Raw genomic sequence first — 20143 nt, forward strand, 5'->3', positions numbered from 1 at the left:
GAAAAGTAATCTTAAAGGAGGAAGAATCAATTTGTTCCTCTATTTCCTGTTTGTTTCCTTGAGGCTTCCTAGGTATGTCATTTTTGTTAGCATTGCCCCATCACCACCTCAGCCCATCAGCAACATCCTTGCATAGCAACATCTGAGTGTAGTTTGCAGTTCTTCCAACCAAACCAGTCTTGCTGAACCAGTTTTATTGAGTCTTCCTGCCCCAGAGTTATTAGCACTCCTCAGAGTGTCTGGGGCTCAGGTCCACAGGGCCTCTTTTCTAAGCTTCTAAGTCATTTCAAACCTCTTATTTTAGTTGCTCAAAGCTTAGTAGTGGTAGTTATGATGCTTTAGTATTCTCCTCTCCCATTACAGTTTTTCTTTTTTTTTTTAAATTTTAATGTTTATTTTGGAGAGAGACAGAGCGTGAGCAGGGGAGGGGCAGAAAGAGAGGGAGACACAATTCAAAGCAGACTCCAGGCTCTGAGCTGTCAGCACAGAGCCTGATGAGGGGCTTGAACCCACGAACTGCAAGATCATGACCCGAGCTGAAGTCAGAGGCTTAATCGACTTGAGCCACCTAGGCGCACCGCCCCCCACCACCATTTCAGTTTTCTTTAGCTTTATGTCAAATTCATGATTCTTAATATTAAATTCCATGTTTAAATATCTATCGTGGTTTCTGTCCTAACTGAACTCAAAGTGAGTGTCCAGTAGTTCCTAAGGTGCTATAAAAATCACCATGGCTTGGGAGGTACAGTTAAAACAAAAAAAAACCAAACTTGTATGAATAAGAGAAGTTAAAGAGTGTACCCAAGGTCAAAAAGCTAGTTAGTGGCAGAATTAATCCAATGACCTCTAGCTTAGCGGTCTTATCCTGCCTATCCCATTTTTATAGCAGGGTCCTATTAACACTAAGCTGAGGGGCCAGAAATGGTAAAAGTTAAATTCCTTAGAAAGCAGATCTGTACTATATTAGGGGTATTAATAAAAAGTGCTCTTATAACCAACCCTTGGAAGAGAGCAGGGAAAGAGCAGGAGTAAACAAAGAAAGAGGCTGATATGGGATGCAGTACCAAAGGAGGCTGCAATTGATTCTACAAGGAGTTTTAAAGATAGGATGATCCTTCAGAGTTATGCTGAATTGGTGCAAAGAATTTTAGCACTTAGACGTCTATGTCAATCAGTCACTGAATCTATGCAAACCCAGAAAGGAAGTATGACCTTGGGTGAGATGGATACTACAGCCTATGCAATCCAAGTGGAGGCTGACTGCTGAGCATTTTCTGCTGGCAGCACTTCCAGGAGCTGGGGGGAGTAAGTCCTTCATTCCTGGAGGGGAATAGCTGGGTGGTACATCACAGTGTCCACCACAGTCCAACCCGTATGCTACTTGGATCTACTTTAAATTCTGGAAGCAACTTCAGGATTCCAATGAATTTCTCTTCTCGGGGAGATTAATGGGAAAAACTATAGTCCACATCACTGCAGCTAGTCTTGGGTTATAAGTGATACTACCTTCATTTACTATCCATTTTAGATTACTCTCACCTTCAGTTGGCATGCCTGCTGATCTCCATGACTTGTCTGGTGGCATGATCCAGATACTTGCCTCAAGGTCTCAATGGTTTTCCATGCCATGTCTTCTTGCAACAAGTAGTCTGAAGAGCAGGTAGCAGCCACAGCTAATTATTCATTTGAACTCTGGCTGTGTCCCTTGGCAGAAATATTCCCCATTGAAAACCAAAACTCCTAAACCCTCAGAGCCCAGAGTTGCTGAGATGGAAATTCCACAAGCATATTATTGGAAATGACAGTGGGTAGAGCCAATACTGTGTCCATTCCTTGATTTCTGGGCCTATATATTCAACCTACTGAGGACCATATCACTGATCTCTTAGAGGATGGCAACCAAATTCACAGGGTATTACCTCTGATCTGCCTCTTCAGCAATGCCTTCTACAGGCTGTTCATTAAATAGACTTCCCCATTATTCCATCATACCAGCAGCTTCTGAATGGTGTAGAATGTGATATAAGCTGGGATCCCATGGTCATATACATACTGAGGTATCTCCTTTGAAGTAAAGTGCAGTCCCATGCTGTAAGAGCAAACATTCTGTAAGCCTTATGATACTGGTGCAAGCTGAGGCTCTGCAGACAGGAAAAGCAAACCTATGACCATAATATTTATCTATGAGGAATCTGTGTCTCTGGCCCTTTTATGGTAGAAGGGGCCCAATGTAGTCATTCTGATACCAAGTGACTGATGAGTCTCTTCAAGGGATGGCATTATACTCAGCATTGGTGTCTGAATGTGGATTGGGTATTCAGGAACAGCAGTAGCCATTTTAGCCTTCGTAATTTAGAGTCCATGTTGTTAAGCCCATGCTTAGCCTCCTCCATCACTGCTACCTTCACTAATTCATTTGTTTACCAATTGTGACTTCACTGGGGTGGCAGGTTGCAATGACAGAGGCTGGCTGTCAACAACTAGACATAGTTTTAGTCCACCTGGTTGTTCAGTGCCTCTTCTGTGTCAGATGCTTTCTGGAGGGTGTTACTACGCAATCTAAAGATCTTCACCCTTCTTGTCTACTCTAATATGCCCATTCTCATGCCTCTATCTCAGAATTCCTTATCCCCAATCTAAAAATTTTTGTCCTTTCCAGGCCATTGACCCACCAGCCAGGCTAATCACCACTATTCCTCAATCCATGTGTATTCTAACCTTGGATTATTTCTCTTGCTAAACAAAGTGGAGTACCAGATGCATCTCCCAAGGCTCTGACCATTAGGAAGATATCCTCTTACTTAGCTTTTAAGGCCACCCAATTAGGGCTACGGTTCAACAATATCAAACCAATTCATACATGAACCAAATGTGGCCTTATTTTTCCTTCTCTAGTTGATCTTAAGGGATCACCTACTGAGGCATGAGCTGAGGGAGAGGCACTTGGACAGGGGAATCCAGGCTACCTGGTCATGCAGCTTATTTGTGCCCTCTGGTCTTACTTGTGTTCACTCCTGAATGAACCACTTTAACCCTATAATGGACTGTTGCTGAGCTTGCCCAAACTTATAACATGGCTGACCAACAAATCAGTTTGTGAAGGACAGTTGTGGGTACAATATCACCTAGTATCTCAATGTCAGGCACTCCATCTCTCTCAGGGATCTGCATATGCACAAAGCTGCTTTTCAAAATTTATATATATCTCTGCTGCATATTATGCCATGCTCCAGAACCCTTCAAGTCCACCTGTGAGTTTCTCATTGGAATTTTCCATAAATTCCACATATCCATATATCCCATACTATGTGTTTTCCTACCACTGATAGTTCCAATACCCAAACATATATGGCACTATAGCCCATGTGCAGTAAAGTCTATCACAATTTTTTCTGACATTGACTATAATATCTTAAACATAAATACATAATTTTTATTTTCCTTGACTTTAAACTTTTTATTGAATCTCTTTGTGTCAAATTTTGTCCAGTTAATCTAATTTCTAGCTAAGGGGGGGTCATTAAAAAGTGGCCAGGATCATTAAAGATAAAAAGCTACAGAAGATTAAAGGAGGAAGAGTTTACTTGCCTTTGAAGTTATGATAGGTTGAATAATGACCCTGCCCCCCAAAAAAGATATACATGTTCTAATCCCTAGAATCTATGAATTTATCCTCTAGGGAAAAACAAAAACAAAACAAAAACAAAAAAACCTTTGCAGATGTGATTAAAGATCTGAAAGGGCCCTAAATGCAATGACATGTGTTTTTGTAAGGTAGCAACAGAGGGAAACACACAGAAGTGGAGGACGCAATGTGACTACAGAGACAGAGATGGAGTGATGCAACTATAAGCCAAGAAATGCCAGTCGGCACCAAATGGTGACAAAAGCTGAAAGAGGCAAAAAACAGATTGCCTCTTAGACCCTCTGGAGGGAGCATGGTCCATTACTGAAAGACAAAATTTCTCTGGTTTTAAACTACCAAATTTATGCCTATTACAGCAACCCTAGAAAAACAATATAGAGATAATAAAAAGAAAAGCTTCATGGGATGTGTAGTGTATTAAGAGTGATAGGTCAGATTTACATATGTAGTAACTAGAAAGAAGATGAAAAAAGAGGTGGGAAGGTGAGCATTACAGATGAACGGAAAAGGCAGTGAGACAGGAAATCAAGGTAATTGTACAAGAGAAAACAAAGCAGTTCAATTAGTTAAGAGTATATGCTACTTGCAAGTAAGCAGTGATACAGATTGTAGAAGATGGTGACTGCCAGCCTAAGAAGTCTGAATTAATCTCACAAGTCTGAACTTTTATCCATAGACAAGACGCCTGCAGCTTGTTAGGACAAACTCTGGGTACCGGAGGGGAGGGGGGCAGAGGGAAGAGGGGGCATAGTGGTGAGATATGGGCATAGGTAATAATGATGTGCTAAATCCTTTTCATACCTCTGTCACACTATTCTCTTATTTTTTATTCATCTCCTTCCACCCCAAGGCTTATGGTCTGGGATTCTTTCCCCAGGACCAAGCAAAAATTTTGGCATATACATTTCACAAATGGTAAATGAGCGAAGACAGAATACTGTATATTTTTTGTTTGTCATTACTAAGCATGGTACAATAGAGAACAGAATATTGAACAGTACTTGCATCACTTTTACTCTTCCAGGGTCTGATTAAGATGATTATATTAAAAACATATTTTAATATTGAAAGTAGAAGAGATTTAGCCTCAATGTGATCAACCCCAAGGACTACCCAAGAACCAGGGCAGCAAGTGGAGCCAAATCCAGTCAACTAGTGGTGGCTGTCTGGGGCAGAGTTGAGAAGTAACATAAGGCTTGTGCCGTAATAGATTAGCAATGTCTGCTAAAATGTTGGATTAGGAATAGCCACCAAACGACTTGTGTTTCCCATCTCACTCTTGCTCATTTGGTTAGTCATTTGGTTTATTTAAAAACTTTTCATTTTTATGTGAAGTACAGAAAGAAAAATTCCATTTCAATGGAGGTTTCCATTAGTTGAGCATGGTTAATCAAAGACTTACTGCATTCAAGCGAAAAAAGAAGCCAAAGGTTGTGGTGTAGAGGGGACAGAGGACTGCTATGCTGCCTGTATTCTATGGTTTCAGACTATTAACTATTCTGACTGGAATGAAAGCACACATTCAACTGCTTGTCTTCGAACAGCAGTGCATGTTTTATGAAAAGGCTAACTCTGTGTTTGGACAAAGCAACATACTCACTAAGGCCTTGGAAAGTTGGAAAATGGACACATTGGCCCCTTGGAACCCCAGCAGGAAAAAGGGGACTCTGTAAAAAATGGACTCCAAAGTTTACTTGCAAAGTTATAAGCCTCAAATCCAGAGAGAGGCTAAACAGCAGTGGCTGGGAATGGAGTCAAAGCTGAAATAGGCACTGTAGTTCATGAAAGGAAATATAAACACAAACAATATCACACAAGTTTTGTTACCCCTGTTGCTTTAGTAGGGAAGGTAGAGTACCCACCCTCTGAGGTGCAAGTTGTTTAAGGTCCTGCTCCGGTTATCATTTTTGTTGACGTAGAAAGTTCCAGGGTCAGTGTGGGTGGCTCTCCTAAAGCCCTGAAATTACTCCTTGGCCTTGGATAAACATCCTCGGAGATTCGTTACCACCTGTCAAAATGGCCCACTTTCTCTGGAAATGCGCGGGAGAAGCGACCAAGACAGCCTGCGTTCCACACAGCCTAAACTCCACCCCCGCCAGGCGCAAGCGCACTCCCGAGTCTCGAGCACCAACCTAAAACCAATACTGAGCAAACGCGACGGAGTTCTCACTCTAGCCACGCCTTCCTCTTTTCTCAGCAGGTCCTGTTAGGGGAGGCATGTCTGTATAATTACTGTTGTTACTTTTAAGCGCGCTTGGGTTCATTTTCCAACCACCCTTATTGGAACTCACTTTGCCTAAAGGAGGAATTGCTGTTTGTGGGTAAAATTTGCACCTCCCGTTAAGTTGCCATTCTGTTCTTACAGACGGATGGCGTCCTTTAGGCAGCCAATCCTGACAGATATGAAAAATAAAAGGAAATACTGTAGAGAATTTTTAAAGTCCGTTAGTTTACATGAAAAAGTCACTATACAAAAAATACTCTGCACTGATCCATACTATATGCATCATAAAACTCAGAAGGCATTTCATTTTCCCACGCCAGATTAGTTCTTCTATTTATTAACAAGGACCTTCAGGAAGGATCAGCGCATGCGCGAACCATCCGGCGGCGGTGGCGGCGGTGGAGAGGCTTGAGAGAGGCTGGTGTGTGGGCTTACCTTGTGCTCCTCATCTGTTGTGAGGGAGACTTGTGGCTTGATCTTGGGCCGCCATGGGGCGAGTGAATGTGGCCAAGTTACGTTACATGAGCCGGGATGACTTCAGGGTTCTGACCGCGGTAAGATGTTCGCCGTTTCTCCCTGTCCCCTGTCCTTTCCCACCGCGGTTCTTCTCTGCTCCTCGAACTCGGCTCTCAGCCGAGCACGCTGTAGGCCCTCCAAAGAGACCCAGACTAGGCACGGGGAAAAGACCCGACAGTCGGGTTTTTCAGAAGCTTTTGGTCGGAAGATTTCATCTCCCCTAAAACAGAGCAGAGGCCCCTCTTCTAATCATTTCCTTCCTTTCTGCTCCCGTCTTGTACTCCAGAGCCACACTTGCTTCTCTGTGGCCTGGAAAGCCTCTGAACGCTCGGCTTCCCACCACCCGAGCAAGAGTTTAAGACTCTTGAGAATTGATAGCACTGAGTTCCTCACTCCCAGATTCACTTACATAGCATTTATTCAGTTTCATTCACTCAACGCTTATTTATCTGGTTTTTAGTGACAATCTTAGGGAATTCACCGGGGTACGAGACAAGAGTGACAGATCATCGAGTAAACGAATAAATAAACCAATAAGGAGGATAGTATCAGATATTAAGTGCTACGGAGATGATAACGAGAATAATAGAATAGAGATTTTGTGCACGTTTGGGATGGGGCGCATCGATGCCTTCGGTAAATGGCGTAGTCCACTGAATGTTTTAAACAGGGAAGTGACAAAAATTGATTTTACTGGTCATAGTCTTATGGCACAAATATCAGCAACACATAGATTAGGCATTCCCAGAATAAAACAATGACTTTTTTTTAGAAGATACCATCTTTTGCTTAAATAGGCAATACTTAAGGATTAAACTGTCAAATGCAAATTCATTATGAAGTTTGGAAGACACGTTTCTCTTCCCATAGATTATTTAATTCAGCTGTACTTTCTCTATACATCTGTCACTTCTGGTAGATAACCTTCCTTCTTTGCTTCATCAGCATGTTCACTTAATCCTTAATGCCTCTGACAGAAATAGGGGAGTCAAGAGAAAGAATGTTAGAGACTAGGAGAGATGGAACAAAGCACTGAAAATGAGTTAAGGTACGAGGTTTTGATTGGGACATCAAAACAGTGCCAGATTTATCTTCCAAAACTTGACTTCTGTGATATTTTAAACTCTTCTTTAAGGCTCACCAAGGAATGACCTACTCATTAAATAGAATATTTCAGTCTCAGTTGAGTCTTACCATCCTTGCTATCAGTGGCCACCTTTCCTTGACTCTCTCTTCCTTTACTTCTCAGGCGCCTTCTACATCAATAACCCTACTTTGACTGGCTACCCTTACCTTTTAATGTGAACTTCCCCCCAAATTCTGTTTCTCAACCCTCCTTTGTCTTCCATTATCTCTTACTTGATGATCACATCCACTTGGCAGCTTTATCTGTTACCTCTATCAAATAATTGACAATTTTTTCCCTTTAATTGTGACTTCATTACTGAGTATAGATGTATCTTTCCACTTTACCTTAAACATCTTTGTTTGAAGGACCTCCCAGAACTTGATTAGTGTCCTTAAAAAATCTCTGTTCATATATCACCCGTATGTAAACCCTTCAAGGGGGTCCGTTTTTTCTTAAAAAGAAATCTGAAACTCTTTGGTCTGCATTTCAAGGCTTTTTATATTTACTTAAAAGCATTTTACAGCCTTCCTTTCATGAACTCAATATTGCATCTGAGCTACCACTGTACTAGCTGTTGTGCTCTGTACTGCCTTACATATGTGCCATGTCCAAATCTTTTGTCTTTCTCTGATATTCCCTTGTGTACTTTTTCTGTTTTTCTGCATCTCACAGTCAGTCTCAAGTGCCACTTCTTCCTGAAACTGATCCCTCAGCTAGAATTATTTTTGTTCATCCCTGAGCCACTTCTTTTTTAGCACTTACTGTTTCTTGCCTTCTAATAAAATTAGATGTATCGGTTCTTATTTACACTATTAGATAATAAATTCTCCAAAGAGTTGAGAGTTATTTGTGTATATTTTTCTATCTTCCACTATTCCTGCATGGTACTTTCATGTTAAGTACCTTTTAATAAATATCTGGACTACCTATAGTTTTTACAGATAAACATTTAGATGTCAACAAATATTTTAATATTTGCCACATGTCAGTAATTGTTAAGCACTCACAGTTTTTACCTGTATAGTTTAGTATAGAGGCAGAATATGAATATCAGTGATTATATATCAAATTATGATTTAATATATGTCCAGAGAAGGTATCACTTATGTCTCCAATTGGTTGGGGAACTGCATGATCAGAGAAATTTGAAGGAGAAGTTAACTTCTTAGTAAGGTTTTGATAGTAGCTCTGTGTTGATTATGATTGCATATAATTCCTTTAATTTCAGGTTGAAATGGGCATGAAGAACCATGAAATAGTTCCCTGCAGTTTGGTTGCTTCTATAGCCAGCCTTAAACATGGTGGCTGTAATAAAGTTTTAAGAGAATTAGTGAAACATAAACTCATAGCTTGGGAACGTACCAAAAGTAAGTATTTATGGCACCATTTGTGATTTTTCATATAACTGGCTTTCCCCAGAGCAGTCATTTTATTTTATTTTATTTTATTTGCAGAGCAGGCATTTAAAAAGGTAGAAAATCAAAGTTGCGAGAACAGCAAAACACTCTATCTAGACCCGAAAACCCACATACTTTTACCATGTTTTATTAGAGTAGTCACAGGGCCCACCCAGATAAACAGAGTAAAGAAATAGTCTCTATCTCCTCATAACAAATTCCAATTGCAGAAGAGCAAATAGGATAGAGATAATTGTTGCCACAATCTTTGGAAAATTTGCCACAGGACTCTAGAGCATTAACTCTCAAATTATCCATGGTGAGGAATGAGTTTGTTTCTTTCAACCTGCCATGGAGCCATACTTTATTATAAAATAACAGTTAAAAAGTAATTACTAGAAAAATGAAATTTAAAAACTGATAAAATACAGGCACAAATTCCTTATTGGAGCTAAAGACATTAAAAAAAAAAGCTTGGTGAAAGTGATTTAAAAAATACTGAACTTAACCACTTCATTCAGTTTCTGTGTCTTATCACAAACTAGTAGTATATATAGACTGGTGTCAGTCTGTGAGTTATGCTTTGAGTAACACCTCTCTAGAGAGAAAATACAAATTATAGGAAGAAATGCCAAAGTCATAGGACTGGGTAAGCTAATCTTTTCAGCTAAGACTTCTTACTGTTTAAATTCTTCTCATGACTTGAATTAATGTGACTTGATTGTGCGATGTAACTAAAATACAGTCTTTCTCATTTTATTTTGTCTAGCTGTCCAGGGCTATCGGTTGACAAATGCAGGATATGATTACCTAGCTTTGAAAACACTTTCTTCTAGACAGGTAGTTGAATCTGTTGGAAACCAGATAGGTGTTGGCAAAGAATCTGGTAAGTGCTAACAGTACTACTGAACTCATTTTCTTTGCTTTAGTTTCTCTTTATATTTCTCTTTGAGAAAGCATTATCTTTTTTTTTTTTTTAATGTTTATTTATTTATTTTGAGAGAGTGCACCTGCCAGCATGAGCAGGGGGAGGGCCAGAGAGAGAGTGAAAGAGAACATCCCAAGCAGACTCTGCCACTGTTAGCACAGAGCCTGATGTGGTGCTGCATCCCATGAACCAAAGTATGAGATGATTAACTGGGCCAAAACCAAGAGTCAGACACTTATCCAACTGAACCACCCAGGTGCCCTGAGAAAACATATCTTTTAAATTTTTCCATTTTTTTCAGCTAAGCAGTGAATTGAAAAGTTAGTTGGAAGCAGTAAAGTTGATGAAATTACTCTTAGTTTGGTAGGTTATTGTTTTTCATAAGTCTCATTGAAAATTCAGTTATACCAAGAATTCATTTTCCGCTAATAACTGACCTCTTTGGCAAATATATTATTTGTTCTTTTATATGTTATATAAATGGACATTTGTAAGAGTTAAAATATGTAACACAAGGAAGTATTAGAAGACAGTGACTAAAAGCTACAACACATTTTTCTACCGCAGAAATATGGCAAAATTAAGTATGTGTAGAACACAGAAAAAAGCATTCTAAAATAGCATTGAACAAATACATAATGCAAGATTGCTAAATACAGCAGTGTGTGTGTGTGAGAGAGAGAGAGAGAGAGAAATGTGTAAAATGAGGTAATTTAACACCTCTTTTTAGATAGGCTGCCTCTTATGTCCAATTTTTTCATTTAAAAAATAACATTTTTTTGTTTATAAGAACTTCACTGTATAAATCATAAATAGTACAAAAGAAAGTAAAATAAAAAGTAAAACTTTATCCTAACCAGGTCTCCATCTGTTGTCATACTTTTGAAAGCTGTTACTGTTGACTACTGTCTTATATATCCTTCTTGGAATAGTCTATGTAAATAATAGTATATAATGCATTGAAAATATGTATATATACATATATATATCTTTTTAATCACAGGTAAAAGCAAATATTACTTGATTTTTTTCCATTTGATTCATTTGATTTGGGTTTTTTTTTTTTTAAGATTTTATTTTTAAGTAATCTCTATACCCAATGTGGGACTCAAACTTACAACCCCGAGATCAAGAGTCCCATACCATACTGACTGAGCCAGCCAGGTGTCCCTGGATGCGTTTCTGATATCATTTCATGTTAACAGATAGATCTTTCTCATAGTTATGTAGAGTATTACATGGTATGAGTGCTCTGTAATTGAATTTACCAGTCCCAGCTGTTATGGACATTTATGTTACTTCACCTTTTCTTTTGTAGATAATGATGTGGTAGACACCCTTGTACACATGCCTCTGTGCACATGTACAAATAAATTTGTAAATACAGTCTTAGAAATTGAATTATTAGCACAAAAGTTAGTACATTTAAATTTTTGATATTATCAGATTTCCCTTCAAAAGTTTACACCAGTTTATAATCCTGCCAATGTGAGAGATAGTTTGTTGATGTGTAATAATTAAAATCCTTATGAATAATTAGGACATGTTTTAAATGTCAGTATTAACAAATACCGACTTTTATTGATAATTGGAATACTTAGGGGAATATCTCCATTCTGATTACTATAGGATTATATTCTAACAACTGAATATTATTTATTGAAGCAGTTAAAGAATTGAACTTTGTGTTGTTGAAAAAGAAAATATTAAATTGCTTCTTATACGTGTAGGATGCTAAAAGACAATTACATTTTTCCCACTAAATTGAATTGAGTGTTGAGCACCTTTGGAAGTAATAACCTTTGACACACAACATCCCTCTTTTCTTTTGTAGTAGATATTAATACATGTCATTTTATTTTGGATTGCAGTTAAAATAATTTTGCTGAGTAGTAAGTATTCGTGGTTATTAGGAAAGATATAATTGATGTAAATAAAATCAAAATTAGGAAATTACAAGTGAACTTTTTGGAATGAAAGTATAATAATGCTCTTTTTTACATCTTGGCTCTAGATATTTACGTTGTTGCAAATGAAGAAGGGCAGCAATTTGCATTAAAGCTTCATAGGCTGGGAAGAACCTCCTTTCGAAATCTGAAAAACAAGCGTGATTATCATAAACACAGGCATAACATGTCTTGGCTTTATTTATCTCGTCTCTCTGCCATGAAAGAATTTGCTTACATGAAGGTATTTTGTAAATAATTTTATGTCTCTTAACCAAATAATACATGTAACTGAAAGGGCGTAGTGACATTTACCAGTCTATTTTCCCCACATCTCTCTACCCCCAGTCCCAGTCATTACACTTAGTTTTAACTGTTAATTATTTTTGTTATTTGTTTTTCTGGTGATTTTTTTTTCTATGTGAAGGCATTTTTAATCGTTATCAATGCATAAAGGCAACAAGTATTCTACAGTATTAATAAGGTATTACAATGCAAATTAACAAATAGCTTTAAGTAATTAGTGATGTAATTGCCTCACAAAAGTGTGTGTGTGAATATGTATCTATTTAGTATACATAAATATGCATATGTTTGTCTCCAGTTGAAAACCCCAGGGAATTACCTCTAGTGATTATCTGTAGAAACCTTAGTGTCTCAGCTAAGTTGACTAGTACCTTTCCTTCACTTAATGGAGAAGAAATGTTGATGTACAAATTTGCATGCATATTAGGAATGGTAAAAATCTTTAGGTTTTCATCTTTTAACTTCAAAATTAAGTTCAGAATATATTTGTTAAGTTTCTTTAATAATCAAAATATATATCTTCTATAACATTTAAATTAAACAGAAAATAATACTGTATTTTTATTATTCTCCAGTAGTATTTATTTGTTACTACTTAACTTCACTTTTTAAAATTTTACATTATTAAAAGTCACCCTCGGGGCACTAGCTGGCTCAGTCAAAAGAGCATGCAACTCTTGATTTCCGGGTTATGAGTTTGAGCCCCACATTGGGTATGGAGTTTACTAAAAGTACATACATACATATGTACATAATTTACATACATAATGCTATAGTATGTGATTTGTAAATGAAAGTTTTGGAAGTTGCATTTTGGTGTTGAGTAGGTTAATTCATGTGCTTAAATTTTTAGTAGTTATGGGGGAAGAATTCTGAAGACAATGTAAATAGCTGATACTGATACCATACATGTTATGTGTTTCTTGTCTTATATACTAATGGTTTGTGTCTTATAATATTCAGTAAATAAGCAGTTTGGTAGAGATTATTACACATTTTCCTAAAACTGTATTAGGTGTTTTCTCAGATGTTTATATGAAGATACTAGAATAGAAGCAGACTGTGCATCAATAGCTCCTTAAATTTATTCTCTTTTTTCCTAGGAGGGAGTAAGATTAAATTTAATTAGATAAAATAAGATTAGGGAGTAAGCCATAGTGCAAGAGCTAGACCATTATGACAGTAGTTAAGGTTATATGCTATTGAGCTGCCAAAGCATGTTCAGAACTACTTGTACTGAAAAAAATCTTCAAAGCCAAACAAACAAAAATCTTTGGGGAGTGGAGTTCAGTTCCTCAGCAAGGAAGATAGGAAATAAATGCTTTATGAAATTAGCCCTATTCATAAATATGTACAGAGTATGAATTGTATGCCTACCACACTGTGTTAAGTACCTGGCATAGGGTGGGCTAAAAGTGTGGCTACCAAAGGAATAAGTAATGAAGTCAAGCATCTATAAGTTGGGAATATAACACAAATATACATAAAGAAACATTTAAAAATTAAATTATATGTTAAGCTTAGAGAAACTTCTGTAAAGTAGAATAGTTGATGAAAGAGGTTTCATAAAGCAAGTAGGAGTTGAGTAGAGTCATGAAGCATGCATATGATTTGTCTCTAAGGATAAAATAGTAAGACAGTGTTCTTTGCAAAGGAGCTCTGTGCTGACAGCTCAGAGCCTGGAGCTTGCTTCAGATTCTGTGTCTCTCTCTTTCTCTGCCCCTCCCCTGCTCACCCTCTGTCTCTGTCTCTCTTTCAAAAATAAATGATCATTATATATGTACATTATATACATGTATATCATATATAATACATATTATATATATACAATATATATTATATATGTCTATATATTATAAATATAGACATGTATATATTATATATAGTATATATTTGCATTATATATATGTGTATGTTATATATGTAATATATTGTGTGTAATATAAATATTCCATAGACTGTTATATATATTATGTTTATAATATAAATATATTATATACATATAATATATATATTTTTTAAAAAGAGTATTGGGAAAACTAGGACCTGATATGTGGATTAAAGAGAGTTCTGAAAACTAGGAAAAGTTGTTGAGACTGAAATCAATATTTATAAACATTGTAGATTGTTCTGAATGGAGCATTGACCTAAGTATTTTAGTTTGGTATTGGTACCCAAAATAAAGGTTAGTTATGGTGGCAAGAGCTAGAACCACTGTTAGAGCAATCAGGTATAAATAACAAAGGCCTACTTTCAAATGGTAACATTCCAAATTGCAGAGAGCATAAACCTAACATATTTTGGAGGAAGTAATAACAGGACTTTGTAAGCAAAAGGTAGAAGAAGTTAAGCATAAGAAGTTAAGAACAGATGGATTTATGGATGATCTGAAGTAATATGACTCAGACTACTACTGTGTATATTTGTTACATAATTTACATTGTATATTGTGGTCTGAAGAAAAAGGTCAATGCTCTGTAAGCTACAATACCTGATCTTTTGGGATATTTCATTTTCTAATCTGCCAGAAGACAAGAATATTTCCTCACTCACAGTTTATTTCCATTTGAATTTTTAAGCACACTCCCAATTGATGGCAGAAATGTAAAAAAATAGGAGGATATATCCTGGGGTGCCTGGCTGGCTCAGTTGGTAGAGAGTGTGACTGTTGATCATGAGTTCAAGCCCCACATTGGACATGGAGCCTAATTAAAATAAAGATTAAAAAATAATAAGTATAGGGGCGCCTGGGTGGCGCAGTCGGTTAAGCGTCCGACTTCAGCCAGGTCACGATCTCGCGGTCCATGAGTTCGAGCCCCGCGTCAGGCTCTGGGCTGATGGCTCAGAGCCTGGAGCCTGTTTCCGATTCTGTGTCTCCCTCTCTCTCTGCCCCTCCCCCGTTCATGCTCTGTCTCTCTCTGTCGCAAAAATAAATAAACGTTGAAAAAAAAATTAAAAAAAAAATAATAATAATAATAAGTATAATAAAAAAATAAATAAAATGAAGAGGGTATATCCTAGAAGATTATAGGCTTCTTGGGGACAGGCTTTTTTACATTCATTTCTGTAACCCTAGCACCATGTATAATATTTAGTAAATGTTCAGTAAATTAGCGTTTGGTGAAAAAGTGAATTGTTAACTGGTTTAAAATTTTATTTTATGTGTAGCTCATTTTGTGCTGTGAATAAGCCATAAATAATCACGTGTAATTTTGTAAAATCTTGTATGTTTCTTCTAGTTTTGGGCAGGTATGTTTACTTTTATTTTACCTTAAATATTAATGACCTCTTCTTTAGTTTATACCTGTTTTGCTATATTTTAGGCATTGTATGAGAGGAAATTTCCAGTCCCAAAACCGATTGATTATAATCGCCATGCAGTGGTAATGGAACTCGTAAGTGGCTATCCTCTGTAAGTATTTATTATTCTTGAAACTCTGGATTCTAATAAATAAATGTAAAGTTTAGTTTTCAAAAAATATTTTTAATTAAATGAAATATTGCTTCTGGAAGGTTAGAAATTACCACAAAACAATAGTCTCACATGCAAATTAAAAATTCAATTTTGTTCTGATAGTATGAATTTTGTAATCTCTGTAATTTATTCAGCATGTATTTATTAGTAATCTAGTATATACTAAGCACTGTTTTAGTAGGCCTACCAGTGAACAAAACAAAATCTCTGCCTTCATAGAGTTTATGTTCTGATAGAAAGAGACATGCAGTAAATAGCTAAACAAGGAAATACATGATTATCAGATGGTAGAAAATGTTATAGATAAAAATAAAGTAGGTAAGGGGACAGGGAGTACTGAGGTGAGTGGAGGAAACTGCTATTTTACATGAAATGGTCAGGAAGAGTCTCATTGATAAAGTATTTTTGAGCATAATCCTAAAATAAGTGAGAGAGAAAACCATGCAGATATCTAAGAGATCCAGACAAAGGCACCAGCAAAGTACATAAATCCTGGGATTGGAGCATGCCTGCATGTTCAGGAAGCAGTGAGGAGGCTAGTGTGGCTGGAGTTGAGTGGATGAGGGCAGAGATAAAAAGTGATGAGATCAGAGAGGCAACAGGGGACTAGATCATTTAAGGTTTGTAGGCAATTGCAAGGAACTTTTAGTTTCTTTTTTAGTACATTTGACATACAAATTTAAATTGTACAGCATGTTGATTTCATATGTTTATATATTGCAGTGTCATTGTCATTGTAGCAATAGCACAAGGCTTTTTTATTTTGTTTTGGATAGGAATCCATTGGAGGAATTTGAACTGAGAAGAGGCATGATGTGACTAATGTTTTAATAGAATCGCTGTGGCTTTTGTTTTGAGAATAGATTGAAAGGTGACAAGGACAGAATTAGGAAGAAAAGCTAGGAAATTATTGCAATAATCCAGTCAAGAGATGATGGTTGTTTAGATCAGAGTTGTGGATGTGAAGGTGATAAAAAGTGGTTAGATTCTGAATATGTTTTGCAGGTAGAACCAACACGATTTGTTAGGGATTGGATATCAATATGAAGAAAGGGAAAGTCAAGGATAACACCAAGATTTGGGGCCCGAACAACAAATTAATTGGAGGTACAAAGTTGTCATTTACAGAAATGAGAAAGGCTGCAGGAAGAGCAGCTTGGAGTTAGAGGATGGGATAGAATCAGAGGTTCAGTATGGGACATGCTTAAGTTTGAGATGCCTTGGAGTTCAGAGAAGTATAGATTGAGGTGTTTAAAGCCAACAGCGTAAATGAGATCACCAAGAATTATTCTAAATAAAGGCTCCTAGTATTAACCTTTGAGCTCCAAAGTTTAAATGTCTGGGGAAAGATGAAGAACTAGTGAAAAAGACTGAGAAGGAATGATAAACGTGGAAAGAGGACAGCCTGAAGAGTTGGTGTACCAAGAGTCAAGTGAAGGAAGCATTTCAGTGGGGGTGCGGGGCGGGGGGGCGGAGGGGAAGAGGTTAACTGAGAGACCGCATATGATGAAGTCTGAATTGACCACTGGATTTGGCAACATGGAAATCATTGGTAGTTTTGACTCTACCTATTGCATTCAAACGAAGTAGATGAAAACCTGTTTAAAATGAGTTCATTAGAATGGGAGGGAAAAAATGAAGTAAGTACATGTAGAGGAGTTGGGCTGTAATTATCCATGAAAGTATGTAGTAGAAAAAGAATATAGAGTTGAGACAGGGTGTGGCTTTTTTTTTTTTTTAATATGTGGGAGCTGTTACATCTTGTCTGTGTGCTAATAGAAATGAAGAGAAAGCTGATAGGGAATTAAGAAATGGAAAAAATAATACGCATGCCTGCTTTCATGAAAATCATAAATGAATATAAATAACCTGTTTTCACACTTTCAGATGTCAGATACACCATGTTGAAGACCCTGCATCTGTATATGATGAAGCTATGGACCTAATTGTCAAACTTGCAAATCATGGACTGATTCATGGAGATTTCAATGAATTCAATCTCATTTTGGATAAAGATGACCACATCACCATGATTGATTTTCCACAGATGGTTTCAACTTCTCATCACAATGCTGAATGGTATATGCTAAAAGTGATTCTGGATATGGGTGTGTTTACGTGTGATGCAGTCATTTTTTTCTTAATTTTTTTTTAACTTTGTAATACCGTGATTTGGGTCAATAACTGGTTTGAAGTGACTGATGTTGATGGTCTAAAAATTTGTTCTTTTATTAAAGGATACAAACTAGGATTTCCCCCCCTAAGAGAACCTATCTTATTCCTCTCAGTATTTTAAAGGGGAGAAAATGCACTTTGATCCAGTTGTTAAAAACCTAGTCATTAAGTTTTTGCTGTACATGGGAAATCTGAAGAAACTGCCTGCTTTATAAACCATCAAAAGAATTTGAATTACTTGTGTAATTGGACAGACTTCTGAAAGTCAAACTTTCTTAGGTGGAAAGTGCAGCAAACTTTTATTCAAACAGACTTTTACGTGGAAGCCCAATTTTTAAAACAAAGTCTGCCCAGAAGTAGAGACATAGAGAAGGGAACCCTAGGACCCCATCCTCTCTCTGCTCCATAGTTGCCTCCAAGAGTGTTTCACCAAGCATAATTTTATAATCATGATGGCCTTAGTAAAAATTATGACCTTGAAGTGGACTCAGTTACCAGACCAAGAATATCTCTCCTATCATTTTTAGTTTTTATTTTATCATTAGAAAAAAACTCATGTAAAACCTCATCCCTAACAGGGCAGAATCTCTTTATATACTGTGGTAATCTTACTCTTCACATTACTTAACCATGTAAGCCAGCCAAGTTATGAAGTATGACAATATTTTACTTTGTATTTCGTGATGTAATTGATTGTAATCAAAGCTGAATATTTTTTACCTTCCTTTCCAAGTTATGAGAAACTTCTCCTTTCTCCTGAAGATAATAATCGCTATCATTTACAAATAAGAGTGTATGAATTCTTGCAAAGTTTGAACTCAAACCAGTTTGTGTTCAAACTTTTCTTCCTACAGATTTTCATAAGAAAATGTCTATACTTATTCCAGAAAAAGAAGATGTCATTTAAATATAAATTTAAAGAATATTTTTAACCAAAAAATATTAATAGATTAACACCTGGTGTTTGAGTGTTTAACATATCTTTAGATGATGACTCATCACCATTTTTATTACTGTGGGGTAACAGTCACACAATGAAAGAATATTCAGGAACCACCAGAAGTAGAGAAGGAAATGATGACAAATTGTGATATTCAAAGTGTAGGCTGCATTATTCTGTAGGGAAACAGTATGATTTAACTTGCTATTTAATGGAGAAGTACTAGGGTAAAGGAGTTGTACTATGTAGCAGAAATTAAGATGTAAATTAATAAATAATTATAAAAAGACCGATGTCTGCTTTTGAAGATTTTGAGAGTTTGTCTAATTAGATGAAACATAGACATAAATAAAAAGATAATTTTTAATTTACTGAGGTTTTTCCCTGGGTGCCCTAAAATTAGGAAAGATTAGCACCATTATCTGTTTCCAGACTTTCTCTGAAATATTAATATTCAAGCAGATAGTGAATTCTATGTGACCCTGTTTCTTAATTCTCCCTTATCTAGAAACCTAGAGAATTTAATCTGTTCTCACTGCTTTATGGTGGCCTAAAAAAGCAACCTGATACAGGTCCTTCTACCATTGGTCCAGATTAGCGTGTCTTCAGATCATTGTTTATAAGCCACAGCATTATTTATCTCTTTTGGATGTTCTTGCAAATTAGCTAATGGATAATAAAGGTATATAAACATAATTTAATGGTCCCCAAACTTTTTCTTATGTGTCACTAATCTGTTTCGTCTTTAAGCTTTTGTAGATGGGGTTCTAGTGGGTATAGCTGATGAGAAGTATAACCAGACAGGCTGGAGACTAAAGAGGAAAAGTGGAAACCTGCCCCTAACTGCAGACCCAGTCTTTTTTTTCTGAGATTCAGATGCATGTTATTTTCTCTTAGTATGTCTATTACAGTATGGGAAGGCCTCTAGTTTTCTAACTATAGGGACCATATGCCTTTGAAAGCTTATATTTTCTATTAGTTCCTCTGCTTTTTTGTTTTGTTTTTGTTTTTCAAACACACTGGCATCTGATTTGTCTCTTTTCTTTCTTGTGAGTAACATCTTTCTTCATATAATGATTAGCAATATCATTAATAAGTATATTGTCATTGGCTAATGAGGAAAAACATGAGCAACAAAGGCTATATCAAAAATGATTCTTCCTTTTGCAGGTATTTTGACAGAGATGTTAAATGCATTAGAGATTTCTTCATGAAACGTTTCAGCTATGAAAGTGAGCTTTACCCAACTTTTAGTGATATCAGGTTTGTACTCTGCTTTGTTTAAAATAATAAAAACTGTTTAAAAATATGATTTATTGGGGCACCTGGATGGCTCAGTCAGTTGAGCATCCAACTCGATTTTGGCTCAGGTCATCATCCCAAGGTCGTAGGATAGAACTCAGCGTGGAGCCTGCTTAGGATTCTCTCTCTTTCTCTCTCTCTCTCTCTCTCTCTCTCTCT

At 36.7% G+C, this 20143-nt stretch overlaps 1 protein-coding gene across 2 annotated transcripts in view; it reads left to right on the top strand.

Moving 5' to 3' along the window:
* Positions 1-6238: 6238 nt before the first annotated feature.
* The window catches only part of RIOK2 (RIO kinase 2), a 21541-nt gene continuing 7636 nt past the window's right edge, over positions 6239-20143 (top strand). Inside the window, exons 1-7 of one of the 2 annotated variants that reach the window (XM_040447894.1) lie at positions 6239-6424; positions 8744-8882; positions 9658-9798; positions 11855-12030; positions 15416-15504; positions 17455-17646; positions 19853-19945. In XM_040447894.1, coding sequence (XP_040303828.1) covers positions 6359-6424; positions 8744-8882; positions 9658-9798; positions 11855-12030; positions 15416-15504; positions 17455-17646; positions 19853-19945 — 896 coding nt within the window. In that variant the 5' untranslated portion in view covers positions 6239-6358. The remainder of the gene's footprint in view (positions 6425-8743; positions 8883-9657; positions 9799-11854; positions 12031-15415; positions 15505-17454; positions 17647-19852; positions 19946-20143) is intronic. The other variant, XM_040447903.1, reaches the window with a different exon arrangement.

Source organism: Herpailurus yagouaroundi, unplaced genomic scaffold (genome assembly GCF_014898765.1).
Source record: "Herpailurus yagouaroundi ecotype Mexico unplaced genomic scaffold, PumYag 29, whole genome shotgun sequence".
NCBI classification, from domain to species: Eukaryota; Metazoa; Chordata; class Mammalia; order Carnivora; family Felidae; genus Herpailurus; species Herpailurus yagouaroundi.